We start from the raw sequence: 24357 nt of genomic DNA, 5'->3' as shown, positions 1-24357 counted from the left end.
CCCTTCAGGATTAAAGTATGTATTCAAATAGGTATTATACCATTAAAAAGTGGACAGTTACTTGCCAGCCTGCCTTTAAGCAATTCGCTGTGTTATAGCTGGGGAATCTAATTTAGTGCTCTACCACATCGGCACAGAAGGTATAATCATAAATTTATGCACTGTAAAAGTCTTAAGAATGTACTTTTTCCAGGAAATTTCTGAAGTTTTATAAATTATACTTTAGGAAAGATTTTAATTCTAATACTCAAAACAATGACGACTGATTGTCGTAACTACATACATGAAAGTGAATGCTTTAGCGACAGCTATTGGTTAAATTATTAGTCCTGCCCTCTCTTTTTGACAGTTCTTCTTATGGACAGTAGTATATGATTAAACTGCAACAATGCAAGCTAAGTTTGAATTTGGACTGCATTTAAAGTACATGTACTTTGTGGCAATTGCCTACATATTACACTTTTTCAGAAGTTATGGGTTTTTTCCTGGGGAGTAGAGGGGAAAGTATATTGGTGTTTCCTGGTATTACTCACTGAATTTTCAAGTAATTGTTCAAGTCTCTGGAGCTGAATTTAAGTCCAAATGCAGAATCATGACTTTTCTTTGTACCATATTCCAGCTACTCACTTACACTTTTTTTTACTGCAATCAAATGTATTGACTGTTTCTTACAATTCTAAATCAAGGACATAAAAAGCACCTGTATGATATAAAATGTAGTGCAGATAAAAAGATCTCTTCTGCATTCTAACATCTAGAATTCAATATATTGTATACAAGGGAAGGCTTCAGGAATGCTACTTTTATGTTCATATTCACTTCTCTCTACTCTATTCACCTCCTGATCTTTTCTACCTATGTTGTTTTTCTCTCCTACTTCCTCTGAATTACATTGTTTCCCTTTTTACCTTCCCTAATACACTAGTCACGTTTTCTCCTGCTTTCTTCCATATTTTGCTCAGTATTTAACACACAAAAAGGACATTTAACAATTTCTCTAAGAAGTTTCCACTAGCAAACTATTTTCAATGTGGCTCAAAGAAAAACAGCGTGAATAGCCTACCTCCCAAAGCACTAAAATTCTTTATAAAGCTAGTGATAAAGAAACTTCAGTCCTGAGTAGCAGACTTCGCTTTCTTTGCAGTTTCTATGAATTAAGCACTGCTGAGTCATTATCTTGGCTGCTGCTCCATCTTTTAATGATCAAAGTGCATCTTGAGTAATTATCTACTGCCTAATGTAGTTAACTATCCAATAGAGCATGTGGCTATTTGTAAGAGCAAGGACCTGCACTGGATGACTGAAAGCTCCTTTTATTCCTACAATGCTATTTCTTTTGTGATCCTGCTTCCTGGTTGCAGAAACATAAAACTGATATTTTCTAGAGAAAGGGAAATCCAACTGAATCTGCCAAAGGTACCAGTCAGTGATACAGGGAGTCTGCTACCCACAGCCAGCTATGTTAATAGTCTCATTATTGCTCACTAAAATCAATGAGAATTTTTCTATTGACTTAAGGTTATAGATGATCACTTTGTCTGATATGAAAACATTAGATATTCAAATTACTAATTAAGTAGCCTAATTCCCCGCCCCCCCCCCCCCCACCCCATACTACAGACAGGACACTGATCTAAGGGGAAGAAACCCAGTTTTTTACTACATAGTAGATGTGGTGGATAGTGTTTTAAGATATCATCGTCACCAGTGTGGATCCTGTGAGGGGCACATGCATCATATGACTATGAAGACCACAGTTAAGTCTACAAAGGAAATAGATTAATTAAATCACATATCAGAAGACTTATGTCTGATTATTACAGTGACCATATTTTTCTATATGTTCATTACCACTGTCTACAGCACCACTTGGAGCCTTATGACAAGAAAGGCATCATCTTTCCCACTAAAGCTGGATAGCACATGTCGGTAGCTGGTCACTCATTACAGACGGGATTTCACACAAAACATTTTTATCTGAAGACTTTTATTTATTTATTTGAAGTCTGTCTTTTGAGCTCTTCTAGTAGAGTCTTACCAAGTCAAATCATGCTGGACCCTGCACTTGGCAAAACACTAACACTGTTCAATGCATTTTGGGAGGGGATGGGAACAGAGGGGAGGACACAGACTAAGGGGTAGCAAGCACCTCAGTACTCTCATTTGGAAGTAGAATCACAAAAGGAACCCCTCTGATCTCACCAATAACTGCCAGATTATGAATACAGAAGTAAATCTGCTATCTGCACAAAGGACACCTGAAGCATTCTGTGACACTTTTCATGTTGTCTCCTCCAGGCTGTATAAACTATCCCAACTACATGCAGCCCATTCTTTACTAATGTCCCTTACTGCAGCTTTCAAAGTATTTAATACATTATCATATGAAACAATTAGACAGAAATGCCTCCCTTACCAGATTATCAAGCATTCGCATAAGAGCTTCAAACTCCTGTTCGCCAATCTGCCATTTTGGATGGGATACAGTACCCTCACCTGCTGGAGGCTCGGGGGAACGAGACTTGGCTTTATACTTTCCAGGATCTAAAAGCACTAAATTGTCAGGTCCACCTGCACTGGCCAGGGTACGTACCTTTAAAAACAATAAAGTCATCTTTTAGTTTCTTGGGGGGGAGAAATGACATCAGCAAAACAGAAGAAATCTACTTCATTTTAAAGCTAAATAAATTAACAAACTTGTATAAAAGTTGGCTTTGAAAATATCTCTGTTTTAATAGGCAGTTTGTATCAAATCAATGGTTCCAATACAGCATTTGAATATTGCTGGTTAAACCAATGTTTTGGATGTCCTCGCGTAATATAATGATTTCACAACTCACTGTGTTAGTTTAGATCAAGAGTTTAACCAGTAAAGTGCGCAACTATTAATCTGTTTGAAGGTTAATATAACAGACTGTATTATTACATAACATACTAAAATTCTTACTTGAATCTCACAGGCAAGGACTAGATTATGAATATAGTAGAAAGCCTCCTCAACAGTCTCTCCAACCGATACTAAGCCATGGTTTCTGAGAATAAGGACCTAGAGAGACATTGCAAATAAAGTTAACAGTAGCAAGGCAAGTATTTTCTTGCTCTTGATTAAAGAACATACCTCCCCCACACACATACTTTTCTCTAATTCCAGATGTAAACACTGACCTTGCTTTTAGGCCCCAAATTTTTCTGAATAACCACCTTTTCTTCATCATCCACTAAAATACCATGGTAGTCATGATAAGCTACTTCCCCTAGAGAAAGTGCTTCAGGTGAAATTGGCAAGAGACCACACTTCATTGCAGAAACCTGAGAAATATTAAAACAACTAACTTAATTTCTTGCAACAGAAAAAAACTGGGGAAGAAAAGAAAATACAATGATAAAAATTATAATAAGAATATATTTGTATATATTATATGTATCTGTCTGTGAACAGGCACATACATAGTTGTCTTATACTCCATCCATAAAGCCTCTATTTTTCGCAACTTTTGGATTGGATATAAAAGCCACATTGACCTTGGGTCTGACTCAGTATGACGGCTTTTACATGACAGTAAGAAAAGACTCAGGAAAAAATACCACAAAAAAAAAAAACAACCAAAAACACAAAACCAAAACAAAAGCCAAAATCAAATGCATCCTTCATTCCTTTCACTCCACTCAGTGAGTCTCTCCTCGCCCTCCCCCTCCAAAAAGAAGAAATCTAGTCATGAACTTTGACACAGGTAATTCCACAGCACTGCAGGTAAAGTTAAGGAATATTGTTAAAGACTACTCTATAATTCACAATTTTAGGAATCTGATAATTTATCCTTAAAGTAGTTGTATCACTGCTGTTAATCAGTTTTAAAAAAATATATTAAAATATATTGGAATGTGAACTTTGAAATAGAGTCACCAGATGACTCTCTCAAAAAATTCCAAAGCGGTAAAACTGACCAGTTGCTCTAATGAGAGGTATTGGAAAAGTTTCAAATATTTAAGAAAACCTTGATAAATTGTGCTTTACAAAATCAACAAAATATGCTAAAGGCTCTTATGACTCACTGTCAAAAGAGATGGTCTTTTGCGGTAAAGGACACACAAATATGAAATACATATTTTCCAATTATAAAGCTCAATTTATTGTCTGACCGTTCACGTAACAACCAAATAAGGAGGATCTGATTGAGTCAAACAGAACCACGTATTCAAAGGCAGACTTAAAGGCTTTGTGCCCTTCAAAAAGGAAGCAAATCTGTGATTAACAGATGGGTGGGGTGGGGGCGAACAAGACAGATGACAAACTATAAAGTGTGCTTACCGCTGCCCCTGCTGGCGTATGAATATGAACAATGCATTTAACATCAGGTCGAGCTGCATAAATTGCAGAGTGCAAAGTAAAACCAGCTTGGTTTACTCCCAAGTTAGTGCTTCCACGATCAACTACATCTCCCTGAATATTGATTTTAACCTGGGAACGAAAAAGAATGTTTCATAAATTAATCAAGACTGCCAAAAATCTGATTTAATTCAGCATTACCACTGAAGCTCTAAAACTGTATTTCTTTCAGTATTTTATTTTAACAAGCGTTAAAATGTGCACTATAAGGCTGTAGGTGGGTGATCAGGGCCCCGGCTTGAGATTAAGCTAACTGAAGAGGACATCACGAACTATTGCATATGACACGAGAAATCGCTGCACGTAATAGATATTATATGTCTTGAAATTGTAATTTGTTTGCATCATTTGTGTCTGAAACACATACTGTTTCCCTCGACAAGCCTGACTCAACAGCCAACAGCTTTAAAGGGCATGATGTAATTAGCTATTCAAATGTCCTGGCTCGTGGTTACAGCTAGATCAACCAGAGGACACCTGGTGGTGAACACATGCAAACAAATCTCTCTCAGAGATACCTCAGCTGTACCGAAACCAACCATGTTCTATAAAACTACTCTAAGCATGTAACACAAACTAAAATATTCTCTAGGATATAATTTAAACAGTGACAGACATACAGAGCAGATTCAGCTATTCATATTTTACAGCTGTGAAAAATAGTAATTGCTTACCAGACTAGATGCAGTAACTTCACTATAGAGGAGTCCAAAAGGTACAATGAGGAAGTGCTCCTGCTCAGAATTTACTCTGGCCTAAGGATATAACCAGAGTAGAAGTTATTAAGAATATTTTATCAAAGCACACAAGAAGGCCCAAAACCAGGAAAGTTACTTTCCCTTCCTGACTATGGAATGGGCAAGTACGCCTACAACGTATGCAATCTGACTTTCATGTATGCCACAACAGATAATCAACATACAGCACAGTTAATGAACTCATGTTGAGTAAAACCAGACGGCAGGTACATGCCAGAGTCCTTCAGATTGGTGGAAGGTAGTAAATCCTCAGATCCTGCGGTAATAACAACTAGACTACTGTGAATAAAAGGGATGATACTTAGAGAAGTGGGGAAAAAAAAATTCGGTTTTCTTTTTTTTAGAAGAATGAGTTTATATTTCAACTGTATTTCTGCCCTAGTAAAACAGAAGATATGAAATATAAGTTTGTGAGAAAACGCAAGAATTTGGCCAACAGATCTAAAATATCTTGAAGCTGAGAAGGGTTTCATCACTGATGCTGGTGCCATGTGAGACATCTGTGAACAGTACAGCACACTTCTAGGTTTTCTACCAAGTATCCTGACCCTCACTTACGTTTTTGCTCTTTTGTCTAATTCACAAAATTAGGAGTTTATAATACAAAATAATTATAACTTCAAAACCATTCACATCTTGGGATGCATCTGTTTAAAGTCTGTAAAATGAAAAGTACATGACAGCTAAGCAGTTTAGGTGTTTCTCAATGGAAAATTAAAAGGCTTGAAATGTTTTACCGGACATGTGATACAACTCCCTGTTTTGCTATTAGTCTATCCAGATTTTGTGTTTGGGGGGGTTTTTTTTGATGTTTTAAAAATTTTATTTATTTATGGGTTTTTCATTTCCCCAAGATGCAGCTACTTTATGCTCTCTCACGTCTTCTACTCATTGCAACATTAAATACATATATACTTTGATACAGTTCTACTGCAGGGAAAAAAAATCCTAAAATAAGTAGTTGATCAGTCATCCAAAAGCTTCTAGCAAAAATCTAGCTTCCTTTACAACCAGCTGGTAACATGCTGTAGCATAACAGCCTTATTAAACTACACCAGTTAGTTCAAGTTAACCCGTACTTCTATGAATCACCAAGACAGATCTCCATTACAGAAGTGTAAATGATCTAGAAAAATCTTTTACTTATTTATGCAAGACACAGAACAGGTATTATTCAAAATGCTCCAAAAGCTAATAATAAACCTTAAACATAAGGTAAACAAGCAGCAAGACTCACAAACCACCTTACTTTAGGATTAGATCCAATAAACAGCTTGTGCCCTAAAAGCAAACCAAGACTTGGTGAACGGTGTGTACCTTCTGTAAACCTGTGATCTCAAATTCTGCCTAACCCTGGAGGCACCCAAGTTTACTCTACATTATTGTACTTGATGTGAAAGCTCTTGATGCCCTGTAATTCTGCTTCTGCATCAGGACTGCACCAGTCTGAACAATTCCACACACAGCAGCTGGCAGTGATTGATAAGGATCCAGGAAAGCAAAGACACTCCACCCAACTCCCTGATTTGCCCAGATTGGCATACGCTCTCACATCCTCACAATTCCTTTCTCCTCTAACACACAGGCTTATGCCCCTCACAGAAGGCTGTTGTATCTTTTCACTTCCTTAAGAAGTGCACTGGCAGCTTTTAAGTTTAGTGCAACCACCTAGTAATTACAGCATCCACTCACAAAAACCTGACAACCTGGAGTCAAGCTCCAGCTCTGCATGAAGTGGTAGGCACTCACCACATTCCAAAGGAGTGCCTTACTACTACTTAATGTGTGGGTATACGGAACAAAGACAAGAGTATTTTGTAAATACAACAACCTTGTTCTAGATCAGCTTCTGAAGGGAAATTATATATATTAGTCTCCTTTCAGAATGCTATTCACGGGAGAAGTTTGTAAAAGGCAGGTGAACTACAACTTGTGATTGCTGGTGACAAACCAGTAACCAAGAGCTTTCTGGTACTACACTTTGCCCTTCAAAACTGCCTAAAATACTTTCAGAATCTTATACTCCAAGTGCTTTGACTGTCTTCCACCTCAACTGGTATCACCATTATCTAATCTTCCTGTGCTTCTCCCCCACCAAAAGAAAGCAAACGTGAGGCATTCCACCCCAATCACACACCCTTGCCTCAACCACTTCCCGAGGCGTGCTGCTCTTCGTTACATTTACCTTTTTATCTAAATACATAAATATTCCCAGGGCTGAATTTCACACTAGAAAGCCATCTCCAAACCTGCTTGCCTAATAAATCTTTTTCCCCGCATTAATGCCCCTTTTACAAAATCAATTCTCCTGTCACGTATGAAAAATCAGGGGGTGGCACAGAGTTGTTTACAAGAACCGTTATGTTGGATATATTCTGTTACTAAAGGAAACCAAACGATCTAACCAACATTGCCTTGATCCTATGCCTACCCATATCATTTACCATCTTTATCGGTTCACAAATAATACACCTTGAAATCTCAAAAAACAGTAATAATAAAATTACCATATTTCATTCAGACTGCAATTAGAAGAACTGAAAATACATAAAGGACAACCTCTACTATGTAGAAAAAAAACAATTCAGCTCTGTTAGGAAAACAATTGACTGGGTACCACAGCTGTGACTTTACTCATGAGACTCATATTGATCATTCTTCTGGCATATAAAACCTCCTTGATTTGACCTCCTTGTCATTATTTTTATGGATGCCAGCGATTACTTGGTCACAAGGAAAATTGTTGGCACGCTACATTAAGCTAAGTAGTTCACTCATGTTCAGAAATACTATGGCTTCTTTTTCAAAAAGGTTGGTACCTTGAATTATAAAATTCAGCTGAATGACTAATAAAAAGATATTTTAGTACTTAGCAAGAAAATTAAGACATGACTTTGCAGAATAATACATCCAGTTATTCAAAGCATTTAAGATACTAAGATACTGAGTCTTTCAGGAATCTTAATTTCATTGTAAGAACTTTCATGTACACTCTCTTAAGACTCTATTCAGGCTCTGGTAGCTGCCATCCAAGCTGTTCCAGTTCTTATTCTTGAGATGCAATGACAAATCCCTTCGCTATTATACTGCTTTCAGTACCACTTTGCTCCTCTTCCACACAAAGAGAAAATGACAGACGGGGGAGGGAAGCAATTCTCTTCTACGTTAAAACAATTGGTTCAGTTATCACTGAATCAATACTCACTGTTATATGATTGTAAATAAGCTGAGACCAGCCAAAGAGATCTGCTAATCTGTAGAAAGCTGCCAATTTACATCGTAACAACTTCTCCCCTTTTTCATAAGCAATGGAATCTGATCCTCTCAGATCATTCACTGGTGTCACCATGCCAAGACCTGAAAAGGTGAAGGGGTAAAAAAAGCACAAGGAAGGTTGTGTTCAACATCAGTTAAAACTTAACAATATGCACCACTATTATAGTGGTTGTTCTTACTAGTTTATATCAACATATTAACCTAAGAAATGGATAGCAAACTTTAATTACTATGATGTCATAATTTATATTACAAAAATATAACGACAGTCTCCGACAAAGTCATTCATCTTTGGTAGACTCAGCATTCGTTTCCTTCCTTAATATTCATTAGTGCTAAGGTGACAGTGCATTCCTGATCATATTTTATCATTCCTTGGCATATTTTTTTTCTCTCTCAAACTTAATTGTTAACAGAAAAATGTAACCACAAATATTCCACTTCTTGAGATATATGATTTGGTACTCCTGAAAAGGAGAATTGTACATCTAAAAAGATGCATACATGTTCATTTAATTGGGAAAAATAAAGTACAAGCTAGAGAGGAGGATTATGGTAAATAATTACAAATACTGTAGTTCTAGTTCCAGTGCAATTAGAAATGTGGTTAAAAGTAACTGTGATAAAGCAGAACCAGGCCATGCTACTGTCTAAACTATAGATTTATTTTGGAGCACAGGTAAGGATTTATATTAACATAAAACCATGTGAACATGCATTTGCACATTTTGGTTTTTGTCTTCCTTCTTTGTTTTGCCTGTTGACGTTTCTTGTCTATCGCTTCACTTCACAGAAGAAAGCTGCAAACAGCACTTCAATGGCAAACATAATTAGTTTCTAAAGACCTTCACTGTTACTAGACTACTAATGAGCGTTTCATTTTCCTGCGGACAACCCACATGGTAAACATTAGCAATATTTAAGTCTCTAAATTTTTTACTAGTGCTGACTTGACATACTTACTTTTCAATTAAGATACCATACTTGAAATAGCTTTTGATATGAATTATATACATGAATCACTTTGCATACCACTGTAGCATTTAAAAACCAATCAATTCATTTTATATTTGCAATGTTCCTGTGGGCAGAACAGGATAGCATTTGAACTTTACAGCACTTCATTTCATTCACACCATCTTCATTTTAAGCCTTTAAAAAAAAAAAAAAGAATTCAACTATTATAAATTAAGGTGCACTCACTCATGTTTAACGCAGCCATTCCGCCTTGTGGTGCTGCAGGGTAGACATTTGGTACGTTCGTTGTCATGAAATCCGCAATCTGCTGTAAAGCCAATAATCCTGTTGGGTTCTTCCCCTTCTTAAATTGTTCCTGGATCATGGATTCCAATTCCTCACAAAAAGCCTAGCAACAGGACATTGCATATTGTAAAGCATGTTCAAATGAACTTCAACCTTTCATACACAGCTTCCTTTTAGCACTTAGATGGAAACATCATACACCTCTTCTGAAAAATAGCTCAGGGCAGAATTACTGGGCGCATACTGTTACTTCAAAATGTTGCTCCCTGGAGCTCCAATGATATGAGTCACTTATATTTTTGCGAATAGAAATTCCAGCATCCTCTTTTCCACTAACACCAAAACTCATTGAACCTACTAATAACGATTTCTGGAAGAAAGAGAAGGATGTACAATTCAAAACACGAAAGGAAAAATAGTAGAACCAGAAAAGAGAAGGAAAATTATTAGTGTGGCTCACAGTGAACTGAGAGCCAGGAAGGCATCCAGGAAGACAGGAAGGAATAGCCATGGAATTTTAAAAATATGTTTAAACAAGGGGTTGTTTACTTTTTTCCTGTTTTTTGTTTTGGTTTGTGTTTGGGTTTTTTTTTGTTTGTTTTAACTTTGAAAGGAAGAAAACAAGATTTTTTACTATTGCTGGTATCTGCTGCTTTTGACAAGCAAACTGGAATTTGAACTGAAAAGAAGTATTCCAATTGTTAACTGAATCTAAATAAAATGGGTTGATTTCACCTGGAAAAATTGGAAATATACCACTACATCCCTATTCTTAATGAAGCGGTGTCATGAAATGTTTTGTATCTAAAGTCATCCGTCACTTATTACAAAAGGAACAAATGTTATGAGAGAAATTGTTTTGTGTACTTTCTGCCTGAGGGAAACATCTTTACTATTAACATTTCAGTCATTCATAGTTTATTACTGTGCACCCTTTCAGAATGAGATATATAAAAATATTTCATATTCAGAATCATGCATGAAAAACAGAGCACAGGACAAAGCTGCCTTGCATAAGCTACTCTTAGAAGAGTTACTGAATTTAAATGTTTAAATGAATACTAAATATATGAAAGAAGTGAAAAAAAAGTCCAATCAGGACTAGATGGACAATATGAAAAAAACTGACGATTATACAGAGAATTCTGAAAGCAAGACTGAGGAGCTGCTTCCTGAGTAGACAATAAAAATTCAACCAGATAATGTGAGGAAAAATCAGGCTACAATTAGGACAGTTTAGAAGAAAGGCCAACCAGAAAAAAGATCAAATGCATCTAAGATATCATAAAATTCTCCAACTCTATAGGTGTATGAAAAATAGAGATAATAAATTTATCACTTTAAAAATGGAGCATTTTCTTTTCTTACTGGGCTTTGAAGAATCATGGAGACCCTCTTCTTTTGTTCCATCATGTTAAAATCCTGGCGAAGGTCAGGTGCCATATTCCTCTCTCGCAAATAATCTGGATTATTTTCATCAACTCGATCAAAATACCTCTCTTTATGAGGGGCTGTTGTTGGAGGTGGTGAAGTCACCACCCCCACACCAGAATCACCATTCATAGTACAGTTTTAAGGAACCTACGAAGAGGCGGCAGAGAAGAGGAATAAATCAATCAAGCAAGGAAAGAATTAGGAACTTCGTACGTCTTTCTTGTTACAGTTCAAATCCACCTAAAATTAGCATGGCTTTCCCAACACAGAAACCATGTTTGTGCAATTGGATAGCAATATTTTAGAGGAGAGAAAAAGATTTTAAAATACAAGATTAGAAAAGAAGGCTAACATATATGCAAAGTCAAATATGCTACACATGTACATGCTACACAAAACTAATACAAGAGTTCCCATTTAAACTACCTCCAGTTCTTTAAGCTGTCTATACAGCTTGATTTTCAGAAGCCTGAAAGTCCTTCAAACCTTTTCATAGATAATGACAGAGAAGTTCAAGACATGAGGTCTAAACTCATTGGTTTTATTTTTTTTTTTACTTAAAAAGTTAAAGCAGACATAACAAAAAGAATACTGCGTAAGTCAGACTTTAAATCATTACAGAAACCAGGATATTACACATGTTCATTAATATGAAGAATCAACCCCACCAAAACACACTCTGATTGTGAACACATTTCGGAAGACAAACTCAGAAATACTGACTCTACAACTTGAGGGTGCTTTTCACAAATATATTTATTTTAGGTTCATTTTACCACATGCACATCACCACATTAGCATGTGGTTTTTGGAATCTGGAAAGCACACACAAACACAAAAAAAACAAAACTCAGCTGGTGTTGCTCATACACACATCCTTCTTTCACTCACAAGAATCCCTTTGTGTAACATTATCAGAGTTTTCTGGGCACAATATTACAACCTTCATTCCACAATCCTTTTTAAAATATTTTTTGAAGCCTTCCACTGACAAGCAACTAGTTCAATAAAGCCACCCTTGCAAGACCTTGAGACTCAAACCGCTGATTCCTGATCATCTGACATACCAAATTAAAATTAAGCTTTTTCAGAAAAGATTTTCTTTGCATATCGTACGTGACCGAACAAAATGTCACTAACACAACTGTACATTCACTGAACTGTAATAACAATATTTAACTCTGAATGGCTTGCTAGTTCAGCAAACAGCAATTATTTACATTATACACAAAATACGCCAGGTTGAAATCCCTTGCCATCATGACATTTAGCAACCTTACTAAGAAAATGAGCCGAGACAAGCTAGTAGGTCTTTTCCTGGAGAAGGAAGAACAGATAAAGAGAATAAAGTAGCAGAATCTAGCTCCCTGTCCCAGTAAGGTGAGACAGACTGATTTCCTTAATACCGATTCACATTCGGGGTTCACACAGTAAGGAGAACCCTGATTTAAACAGTCAATTTCATTACACGCCTTCAGTTTTGCAAGGATTAGTACCATTAAAGTCTGCTGATATTATCAAGTCATTGCAATTCTTTTTGCTATGTAGTAGGAAAGATTGTATGTATCTTCATCTACATGTTTTAACTGGTAAATTTTGATATACGTCTCGATTCTTCCACTATTTTTAGACTTTTCTTAGTGACTAGTCTTAAACTGTACTTGCTTGTGAATTTTGATTTGATTAGGAATTTACTTGCATATTTATTAGCTAAAACCACCTCAGATGTGGGTGCACACAGAAAAGGCAAGTTTACATACATTATTTTGAAATGCAGATTATGTTAAAATCATTGCAGTGAAGAATATTATCTACTTCAAGACTTCAGAATTAGCACACCTCATCCTCTTTAATTCTTCCATTAGAAAACAAGTTTCTAAACTCAACTGGTTCCTTATTTCAGAATGACAAATCACTGAACTGAGACAGTTGAACACAATGAGCAAAAGAAAAGTATTTGCCTCGACTCTGCAGACGAGGATACTACTATGAAAATCTATGTTAGCACTTAAGACACTCAAGTTTTAGATGCTCGGTGATTTCCACTCACCGAGTTGCTAAATAAACACACACAGACACCTCTGCACTGTTTAAAGTATTTCATTTTAAACCAACCAGTCTGGGGTTTAAAAGTCATGGTCAGATTTTTTCTTTTTTTTTTTTTTTTTTTTTTCTCCTTTAAAGTAAGCACATACACACATCTTTGTTATTATAACTTCTTTTAATCACTAGCTTTCCTCCACTCGGGAAGAAATACATGGTATAGTGAGAAGAAATAATGCTTTTATCCACATGGAAAAACCTTTTAAGGTAGACCTAGAAAGTTTTAAACAAGTTATAGCCAAGAAGCCACCTCTCCTTTGGCAGCTTCAGATCCAACACACACCCTCTAAGTTCTCTTCCTCATCACAACCTCCAGCCTGCACCATCTGCCATTTCATATCCCAAAAATACTTTCGAAGGTCACTACCACTTTCCACAACCCCTCTTCTGAGCTCTCTTAGCTATCCTGATGCCTCTACATCCAGGTTTTTATTGAAAAAATGCCAGTTTGCAGATCCAAATGTGCAGCTGACTCTCCTACAGTAATAGCTCACTTGGCTCCATCTAAGTCTGAACTTCACCCCTCTCTGATTATCACAGGGAATCAGAGAGTTTAGAAACGGTGCAAGGGCAAGTCCACAAATAAAAACAAACCGAATCGTTCAAGTAGTTCACAATTTATACTGCGTACTGTTGAGTGTAGCCCCAAATGTGTGTTTACTTCAAAGCAAAGCATGGGAAAACTCAAGTTCATGCTTACCACCACCAGCACAGAACAACGGCCCGCTCCTGCCTGCTGAAGCATTCAACATTTAAGTGTCACGTTGCATCTTGTGTATATGTGTATGTGCAGTCTTATTTAAAGAAGAGCGTATACACATCTGCAAACATAATTTTGCATTTAATTATTTACCCTAATTCCATCTTACTTTCAGAGTACCAAAAGCTCTTTCAAAATGAATTATGTATATAATTACTTCACTGTTTCTTACTCACACTGGAAAAAAGCTGGTCCCTAACAGCCTGCATAGGCAACATCAAAATGGGATCACAGTGTCTTGCCAAAGTTGTATTACTCCTTCACCCAAGTATAAGATGGTATTCAAGAAGGTCCTGGGAAGCTACTACTGCTTCACCACTATGTAGTGGCAATAATTTAACAGAAAATTCAATGTTTAACATTAACTGATCATTTTATATCTAATCTCAAATATCAGTTTCATAGCTCAGTTTCGTAGATGCTCAAAATTAATGGCATCTCCTTCCCCGCAAGGTCTACTAATTAACAGCTTTAATGTAACTGTAGTAATAATTATTTATTTTAATGGCTGTCAGCTACTGATAATAAAGGTATTGATTTTTGAATTAGAAACAGATGTGTCTGACGTTTTGCACAAGCCATTGATATTTATTTATGAGTTTTCTCAAAAGACCCTTTGGGAGTAAGGCACGGTGAACTCTCCAGTAAGAGCTTCAGTAATATGGACACCGACAAATAAATAAAAGGAATCTGAACAGTCAAGCTGAACACACACTGGGGAATGGCCAACGGTTCTATAAAATGGAAAGTCACACTGAAAATCACAACAGGCTGCCCAGACAGTAAAAAAAGAAAAAATTGAGACCGTCTTCACACCCCCCAACCCTTCAGTACAGACAGATCCTTCTCAATGTAGCGTACTACAGCCCCCAAGTAAGATAAGCTGCAATGTCAAAGGACTTTTTGCCATGATATCTGTTTTTATGCAAGAGCCTGTTCTAACACAACTGTGTCACAAAAAGCCACACCCTTAACTGAAAAAGCCATGGCTGGAAAACGTAAGCGCATAAAAAGCCCTTCTCTCGGAAGCAGCTATTTTCAAATATAAAGAGACGGTCAGAGAGAACAGCATCTATTACTAGGGGGAAAAATCATAAAATCCAAATCACACCTTATAGTGAAGCAGTTGGATCCATTCCTCTAATACACATGTATGTATAAGCACTAGAAATTTCAATAAACCACCACTTCAAAAGAGAGCCACCCAGCCAACAGAGTACTGTATTTCTCACAGGGCATGGGTATGTGTATGCAAGTACTATAAACAGGTTGACCGTGCAACAAATTTTTTGTCAGGAAACCAGCTTTATAAAATTTATAGTGCATTTACAGATACTGAGCATTGCTTACAAAATACATTCTGAAATTAGTATTAATATTTCAGGTTACTTTTATCTTTCAAAATCCCCTTCTTCCCCATCCTCTTCTAACCCAAGAGGAGTTTCGTCACAGGATTCACCTAAGAGGAAGTGGTGTAACAGAGTTAATTCTGCTTTAATTCCTTTAGTCACCTAAAAGGCTCATGTAAGCGACAAGTCAGGCAGTGTGCTGGCAGAGGGAGGGAAGGGAGCTCTATTTTGGATGCAAACAGAAAAGGACAGGGAAAGAATAGAGAAAAGACAGAGTAGTTTTATGGCCCAGGAAAGGGAGTCAGGGGACTGTGGAAAGCTACAGAGCTGAAATTACTGCACAGGGAGGTCATGAGGTGAGAGGAGGGAGGAAGAGGAAGGGAAAGGGTGAGGCAGCACTGGGGTGGTGCAGCAAGAAACCCAAGAGGTAACTGAGCCACTGCGAACAGATTGAGTTTGCGTGAAAATTGAGTTGGTGGGGAGATGGCGAGGAAGCAGAACATCCATCTACAGAAAACAAGGTTTCATTATCACTTGGTATCTGCAAAAAAACCTGTTTATAAATTTGCACTGTTACCACTTCACTCAATATTCTGATACTTTCTGTATTTTTTGCAATTTTCCTTTACTTTCCTTCACTAACATTTGCCAAACTTGCTCCTTAAAAAAATTAATATAACTTTGTAATAGGGAAATTATTTATGATTTGCACTACAATTTCCATCATTTTCGGTGAGAACATTTTGGCACCAATGACATTGGGTTTGTTCTTGCCATTTCAAGTGTTTCCTACGGAACTTTTAAAAGGAAAAGCTGGCACTATCTTAGGAAGTCTAAGAACAAAGAAAGTAAATCATGTACTGTACTACTTACTAGACAACGTACTTAACATCACGAACAATCATATTCTTTTTTAGCAAATGTTCCTAGCTCATGCGTCTTCAAAATTTCCTCTGCTCTTTGTTTTCAAACAGGAACAGAATATTTCACTAACAAAACCGGTTATTTATGTTGTAGTGAACACAGGCACCATCATCTTGCTTATTAACAGAGCTGCTGTGAGTTAAATACTAAACTAAAAATTTAGAGAAATCCAACAAAAAGTTTATCCGACCAGAAGTATTGCATTTTATATCTGTAATACCGTGCCTTAGTATCTATGACAGTAGTTCAAGAAACAAACCTTGGGGGGGGGGGGGGGGGAGGAATCAGACCAAGTCACAAAAACTTACTTGAAACACATTTAATTTGTCAGCAATTATTTCCTATTTTCATCTCCAAAACACCAAAATCCGAAGCCTAGCACAGCAGGCTGTGAGTGATCACAAGACTATATCACAGAACTGGCCAGTAACAGAACAGCCATTTCTAACCTCTAAGAATTTGCTGAAGACTAACAGTTTCAAACCAACTTATTAACATCAAAATTACTTGGCTTTCGCTTCTTTGACTCAGTAACTTAATCTACTTGTTCCGTGAGCTTCTCATACAGCATTTCTGGAAATGTTCAGTGCATAAACTCATGAAAGATTAAAGACAGTGATAGCAGAAATCATAATATAAGATGTCACACTGTTCATATAACAAAAAGAAACTCTCTACATAAGTATCTTAAACCATAGACACCTTAAGCTTTTCTTCTGAAACCCTAAGAGCTTCACAAATGTAGCAAAAAATTTGCATTCAAATGAGAAAACAGGAATTTCACCAGCGTCTTTTGCATTTCTCCAGGCATAATGTGAAAGTATGAATTCTGCAAACTATCATAAATTTTTCCACTGCCTCTTACCATAGGAGCACCAATGGTCACAGGTGGTAATGGCAGTAGAGACACTTTTCCTTTTCACTGCTTTGGTGTCTATGAGCCCCCAAAATAACTCCTGACAGTTCAGCAGAAAACATGGGCTTTAGTGCTGTGGTTCAGAGCAGTACCATGATTTTCAGATAAATTTATTTTATGAAGTTACTCCAACATTGAGACTGAAACTGAATTTGCTGCGTGCTGAACCTGGATTTAAAGAGCCCCCAAAATGAGTCTTCGTACTTACACCACCAAGTAAAAATCGGCCAAATACCACAGAAGTTGATCTGTCTGCAATTTGATTTCAGAAACTTCAACTCCAATTCAAAGAAGCTTCTCAAGTAGAAATCATAGAGAATTATGTAATTAATAGTGTAACATCACAAAATTCAACTTAACACAAATGCAAAGGAGTACAACTGGAGACAAAAATTAAGGCAGAATTACTCAGTGCTGAAAAGGCAAGATTAGAACTGAATTCAGGAGCTGTTATAGATCACTATGTAGGAACTGCGAAGATTATGCCACAGCCAGGTGGTCTACTGTAAGTGTAAAATAAAACAAAGAATATCAAGTAGAAAACTATCTTCCCTAACTTTGAAAAAACATGCTACTAGAATATTATTTCTGTTTCTCATGCACACGCTTCAGAAAAAGACATGAAATATCAGAGTTCAAGGAAGGGCTCCAAAAATGATCTAGAGGGCAGAAGACTAACTTGTAAGGATTAGTAGCTTGACTTATTCGGTTAATCAGAGAGGTTAACTGGTCATAGAGGCGAGGGGGCCTTTCACCCCTGCTAAAAAAAGTATAGAGAGATTTAACACTTGGGAGAATATCAGACACATTTGCCCTTGAACAGATGGAAGTTTCCTAACCATATACACACAATACTGAGTCAATAACTTTGCTCTGAAATCTTTATGAAACACAAGTTTTAATCCAACTCCCAGAATACCTTCTACTGTCTGCACTGAGATCAGTCCCGTCTGCTTCTGAAATCTATGAACCTGCCCTTCCTTCTTAGCCTTCGGGAAAAATAAGTTCCCACACACACAATATGCTCATGTTATTTGCAGCTTCCAAAGCACTTCTAGTATTCTAGCACTTTTTTAAAATTTTTAAATAGCACCTTCCTCTGCTGGTAGGTTGGTGACAGCTGGAGGCTGAATGTCAGTCAGAAGGCACAAGTACTCAGCGACAGTACCAAAAAGCCTCCTTAATCCTTCTCCTGTGCTCAGGTCAAACTCATCAGACCTACAATCAGTACAAATTTTCCCTCATATCAGGTCGGGCATCTCTTCCTATTTTGTAATGATCTTCTGCAGCACGAAGTGCAGATCTCCTGTCCAAATCATTAAGCCATACCTTACTGAGAAATTTCAGTGACAAAAACTACACACGTTCCCAAATACCTTAGCTTGTCTCACTGGCTTCTTCAATGCTTTCAGCAGTTTCGTCCACTGAAACTGAATTGCTTAAGCTAATTTTTTTTTTTTAAGTGAAGTTTAACAGCCTGTAGAATAAAAAGGGTTGCACTAGAGAGTCATGGATACATACAATTAAAGAGGTTTAACCCAAATACTGCTTATTTTTAGGCTTCTGTGAACCCAGGTGCACTTCCCAAGCCTCACACCAAACACACTAATAAGCCAGTGCCCTCAGACTTTTGAACACAGGTCAAATCAGAGCACTGGCTTTCCAAGGGCGGGGCCCCAGCTTTATCCAACGAGTATTTCAAAAGCTTGAGACAAATTGATCAGCGTGTCTGACCCAAAAATGAAAACTGGCCTCAAACTGAAGTTATAAAAGCTGCTAGACTTTGAATTTCAACACCGGATTTGTGGAAAACTAAGTGCATACATCAGTTTCTCAAAGAAAGAACCAAAACTGACCAAAGCAAAGTTAGATGTTTAATTTGCCAATGTAATAAACCAGGCTAAAAAATTTCCATGATTTCCACATACATGCATTTGAAATCAGATTTTTCTAGGAAACAACACATTTAAAGTCATGGAAGTCTCCAAATTGCTTCGCAGTATACTCCACACAGTCCCCCAGAACGAAAGCCATGTGCTTACATAGAGGTGGCACCTACTCGAGAAGAGCCTCCTGCTGCTTCACAGAATGACAAGTTCAGGGAGACGTGCAGTGGTTGCTCCAGCGGCTTTAGACAGAAATGAGATCCAGGGCAGGACCTAAGATCGAGGACAAGGTTTAACCACTGTCCATCATAAACTTGGGATTGCTTCTGACACAGCAGGTCGAGAGGATGAGCGCCCAGCACAGGCTCTTCCCCACAGCAGTGGGGAGGCTGTAGCACTTCATGAGAACTGGGCAGTTCATAAGCAGCTTTACCAGAAGGCAGAAGGCTCCAGAGTTCATTTGAATGCAGGACACAGTACGAGCTGCAACTTATCTAAAGGGAAGTCACACACGTGCTCTAGATGCAAAGACAAGAAGAAAGAGAAGCTTTCGTCTTCCCTTAAGATTTTCTTTTGACATCAAGGTTCAGCAAAAAATGCAAAATGAACAAGGCCCCTCCACTAAGCAATATGACCACAATAGCATTGTTTCACTTTTCCTATAAGGTTTCACAAGTAATGTTTTCTGATGGTACTACCTATCCACTGCTACCCTTCTTTTTTTTAAATAAAGGAGGGGGGACATTCTAAAATTAAGACATGAAAATCTACCTTTATTAAAATATTTACTAGGGTTTTTAAAAAGATTATACCAGATCAGAGCCTGGGAAAAAAACAAACAAGCAAGAAGTCCCCACCCACATACCCAATGCTATCACAGATACAAAAAACCTAAAAACTTATGTTTAAAATTGAAATTATCTTTAATGTTCACTACTGTTGAATCCACTCAGAACCATGCTTCCAAAAAGCGCTGTGAGTAACAAAAGCTCCTACAAATGACAGAAGAAATTAAAACTCATACTTGAACAGGAACATAGATACTTTCCTGATGCTTTAAAAACGAAAGAAATTTCAGTAACTTTAAGTATTCACGCTTAAAATATTAGTATTATGATGCATAAAGCCTCAACTGAAATGCAGCAGCGCACAGGCGAAGTGGCCCCATTTTGGCTAGGATCCAGTTATTTTCATGTAGACTGAACAGCGAGGGATGAGATTTCTGAAACGTGTTGGCAATGAACAGAACAATGTCATTTAACCCTTTGAACTGTTCTGCAAAAATAACTTCTTCCAGAATAGTTGGCTGATATTTTCAATCTTTACTTATTCATGGGGGAGAGAAAAGTAGTTAGAGAGACTCCCTCCCTCAATTACACAGATAGTAAAACCACCGCCCTAGACTTGTTACAGCCAGGATTTCACTTTATGCAAGCAGCAGAGTTATTTTATGAGTTTTGTGTTTGTTCGGTTTTCTTAAAGTTAATTCAAGTTAAATGCTGAAAACATCCCTCATCCTAGAATGAACAGTCTGTTGACTTACTCATTTGGGTACTACTCCCTGGAACAGAAGATTTCCTGGGAGAAACCCTGAAACCGATCAGATACAACCAACCAAAGTTCAAAACCACAAATAAACAACTATGTTTACTTTTAAACATAACAGCATTGACAATGTTAGAGCAAATTTAAATGCACTGTATTCCAAGGGTTCAAGCCATCCACAGAAATGACGACAGACTGTAAAGGACAACTCCACACTTTACAGTCTGAGTATACGAACCCCACAGATCAGTAACAGTGACGGTGGCATGCACACAACCCCTCTGAATTGCCTATGGACATGTACAAACAAAGACACTGAGGCACTGCTTCTCAGTCTTGCCTCTAGTACGGAAAAGAAAAATTTTCCATTTACTATTACTGTCCATTCAGAGGCTGAAACTGGAGTGTTTAAAGAGAGGAGTAGGAAAAGGTTCTGTAGGGTTTTTAACCACAAGACTTCTAAATGTGGGGACTAGACTTATTGGAGTTAAATAAGCAAACAGAGAAGTTATTTTTTATCAAGGAAGTCTACTGAGAAACTGAAATTCTAAAAACAGCCAAGCACGTGAATTATCAGATTTTGCTTTACAGTTTATGCTGATTGTGTAAACAGAGCTTAGGGATTTATAACAGGGCTCTGCAAAAAGGACTGCAAAATCAAAACACTCTAGTTCAACTTCTTCACTCACCAGAAATTATTAAACCTTAATAACAGCTCTTACACATCCTGATTTGGAGACAAGACATTTTTATTGAAGCAAGGGCAAACTAAAAGCACATAAGCATATCAGTTTTGCTTTCCAGGTTGAAACAAAGTATTAGTATGTTCCTTACACATTACAGTAAGGAACAGTGCCACTAACGTTAGATTGTACTAAAGTATATCTATTTTTCTTTTACTAAGACATCCCATTCAGTAACTCTTCTTGTGTTGTTCTGAGCTCCTGCTCTGAGGTACATGGCCTTGACAAAAAAATCTAACTTGCCTATCCATCAACAGGGATAATTAGTTTTCAGAAAATGTGACAATCCACCCCCCCTTTTTTTAAATAGCTTACACTTAATTATGCAATTTTTATCTGAATCAGAGGTACACTAAAACTGTCTTTTTTTAGACAATATCTCATTTTTGTTGATGGATTTGTGAGGCAATGACATCATAAATCTTAATTATGCTCTGGCAGAATTTGATGCTACTCAAAATTATGTAATAAACCCCAATAATAAAGTTCAAGAATTACATTAATTTCTTTTTGCTTTTCAGGAAATGTTAAGAAAGTTATAATCAATTAGTGTAGCTTCTCCAAAGATTATGAAATCACAAAAAGAAAGACAAAGAGGCTAAGTAACAGACTGTGACACCACTTGGCAAGAGAGCCACAAGGTGAACTTACTGTTTCTTCATGAGTTCGTGATTAATGTAACTTTGGAGATTCTACAGCATTTGCCCCACAAGGAAAAATCCTGCATTATTATGTGACTGGTTTGGTTTAGATTTTTGAGATGGAACTAACCTGAATATTCATGACTAGATGCATTAATTCAGCCATTATTTTCTGGCAGAAAATCCAAGCAACTCAGAAACTGCTACAGTGATTAGAGAGTGTGCAGGCATTATGTTGGAACCACCGAGTTTGATATGTAAGCAGCACAAATGTTGTTGATGGGTGTGTAACCAGTTTGAGCTAGAAGAGAGCAAAGTACATAAATGAGGTAGAGGCTAATATGAAGACTGCAGATTTGAAGTAGGCTTGAATCACACAGATGAAGGCAGTAGAGATGTTGAATTTTTCATGAATTTCTCATTCATGTTCAGCTGAGGCTTTTCTAGGTGGCACTCCCCAGTTCTTTTACAGCACTTCCCAGTTTTGATGGGGGAGGGAGGGAAGGACGGAAATCCGGATAAATTATGAGACCAATTTAGTCTCTTGACACAGTAGAATTGGACAGAATTTAAAAAGGCTGTATGCAGGAGGAAACAAATATCTTTGGAGAATGCAGCCTAAGTATTATTTTTGATGTAAGTCTTCCATGAGAGATTTTATACTACACTTGCACATGAAAACAGCGTTGAAATGTGAGCCTCACATACATATTGTCATCCTATTCCCAAATTAGACTATTAACAGCCAGGCTTATTCAAATTCAAAAAACTCCTTTACATGGTGGTTAATCAGGTATTTGTAAGTCCTTCGGGTAGATGAAAAATTTTAGGAAGACAAAGTGGTTTACACCACCCTTCACGCACCCTACAATGAAAATTTCTGAACAGTGTTTAAAATACATGCCTTATATAAAGGGTATTAACACTACCTTCACAGAAGTCTTAGAAGTGACAGTAAGAGAAAGTTTATCCCATTACATAGTTCCCAAATCCATCAGCATTCTCTCTTCTGTCTCTCACAATGCTCGTGACAACTTTAATCTACAGATTAAAGACATATAAACTATGCATAAAAGTCTTATTGGAACTCATTTTCCTGCATAGATTGTTGTTTGTTCCATGTTAGGAAACAGTATGTCAAGAAACACCCATGAACTCTATTTTAGGAGCAACTCGTTTCTGTTTTTCTTTTTGCCAGAGCAGCGTGAAAGCGCTCCCCACCCCAAAATTATGCAGTCATGTTTCCTACTTCTAGGTAAACCTCAAGGGTCAAGCACATCCACTCACACTGCAACAGATGAAACACCATGAGAAAATCAACTTCCTGATCATGCTGTCTCCCTTGTCAGGCAAGTATTGCACAACTGAACATGGCTGCATAAATTAACATTATACAAACCCAGGACTTACCTTCCAGCTGAGATTCTCATTGTTTCCACCTGACAGTGGCAAAAAGATGTTATTTACTTTGCCCTACAAGATTTCAGAATTATGTCTGGGGATAAATGCAGTAGTTCAGTTTCTCCAGTCACTGTAATCATGCCAACGCAGTGTTTAATGTCCATTTTAGTGGAGTTACTTTCAGAATCACAAACACAATTTGTTTACGGCAGCCCAGACTTCAACATTTCAGGAATCATGGCCACTCTCACACTTTCTACTAGGCCTATTTCTTAATTTCTTAACCAGAACCATTCTAGTCTCCAGACAGTTACGTTATTCAACTGAAGATTCAACACAATAAAGGAGAACGCACAAAGCACAGAAGGACATGCACAAACCATGGCATAGATTCTGTTTGCATTGCAGGAGGACAAGGACTAACTCAAGCCCGATACTCGCTCAATTACTGGAATGACTGTAGAGCCTCGCACGCCACAGTCTAGTTAATTGACAGAGCAACCCATGCTCCGCTCTGCTGTTACAAAGCAGGCCCACTCATAAAGGCTGCCTTCCCTGAAGGGGCCAAGCTGGCTGCATTTACATCATGGGTCTCGTTCCAGCTATCCAGTCTGAGACCCCAGGGGACAGACATTAGCTCTCCCTCCTGCTCTTCCACACATGCAGCTTTGAAAGAACCAGCCCCAAGCACACAAGTTGTCTCTCAAGGTTCAGCCCCAAACATTAGCTAAAGACAGAGGAGCACACCTGCCCTGAACAGCCAGAGCATCTGAAGGTCCCAACAGTTTCGCATGGCTGTTATGTTTTACAAAACTAAACTAAAAACGTTATTAAAACCAAAAGAACAAAACTGAAATAATGCTTCTGGGCATTCTGCACTTATTGAATCAAAGTCCCAATGGAAGACATGAAAGGCTCCTGTTCTACACATCCCCACGCTTTCAGATTAAACTGAACACTATCTATCCATA

The 24357-nt window shown here is 37.5% G+C and overlaps 1 protein-coding gene across 7 annotated transcripts in view; it reads right to left on the bottom strand.

Annotated features, from left to right (window-relative positions):
- Positions 1-24357, bottom strand: part of ADD1 (adducin 1) — a 61701-nt gene that overhangs the window by 21569 nt on the left and 15775 nt on the right. For all 7 annotated transcript variants that reach the window (XM_068402811.1, XM_068402814.1, XM_068402812.1 and 4 more), the window contains exons 2-9: positions 11053-11265; positions 9625-9787; positions 8351-8502; positions 5062-5142; positions 4310-4459; positions 3166-3309; positions 2948-3046; positions 2417-2593 (exon numbers count right to left, since the gene is read on the bottom strand). In XM_068402811.1, coding sequence (XP_068258912.1) covers positions 2417-2593; positions 2948-3046; positions 3166-3309; positions 4310-4459; positions 5062-5142; positions 8351-8502; positions 9625-9787; positions 11053-11247 — 1161 coding nt within the window. In that variant the 5' untranslated portion in view covers positions 11248-11265. The remainder of the gene's footprint in view (positions 1-2416; positions 2594-2947; positions 3047-3165; positions 3310-4309; positions 4460-5061; positions 5143-8350; positions 8503-9624; positions 9788-11052; positions 11266-24357) is intronic.

The sequence above is a fragment of the Nyctibius grandis genome, chromosome 6, assembly GCF_013368605.1.
Source record: "Nyctibius grandis isolate bNycGra1 chromosome 6, bNycGra1.pri, whole genome shotgun sequence".
Taxonomy (NCBI): Eukaryota; Metazoa; Chordata; class Aves; order Nyctibiiformes; family Nyctibiidae; genus Nyctibius; species Nyctibius grandis.
The sequence above is the reverse complement of the archived record's forward strand: the minus strand, read 5'-3'. Positions and strand labels throughout refer to the sequence as shown.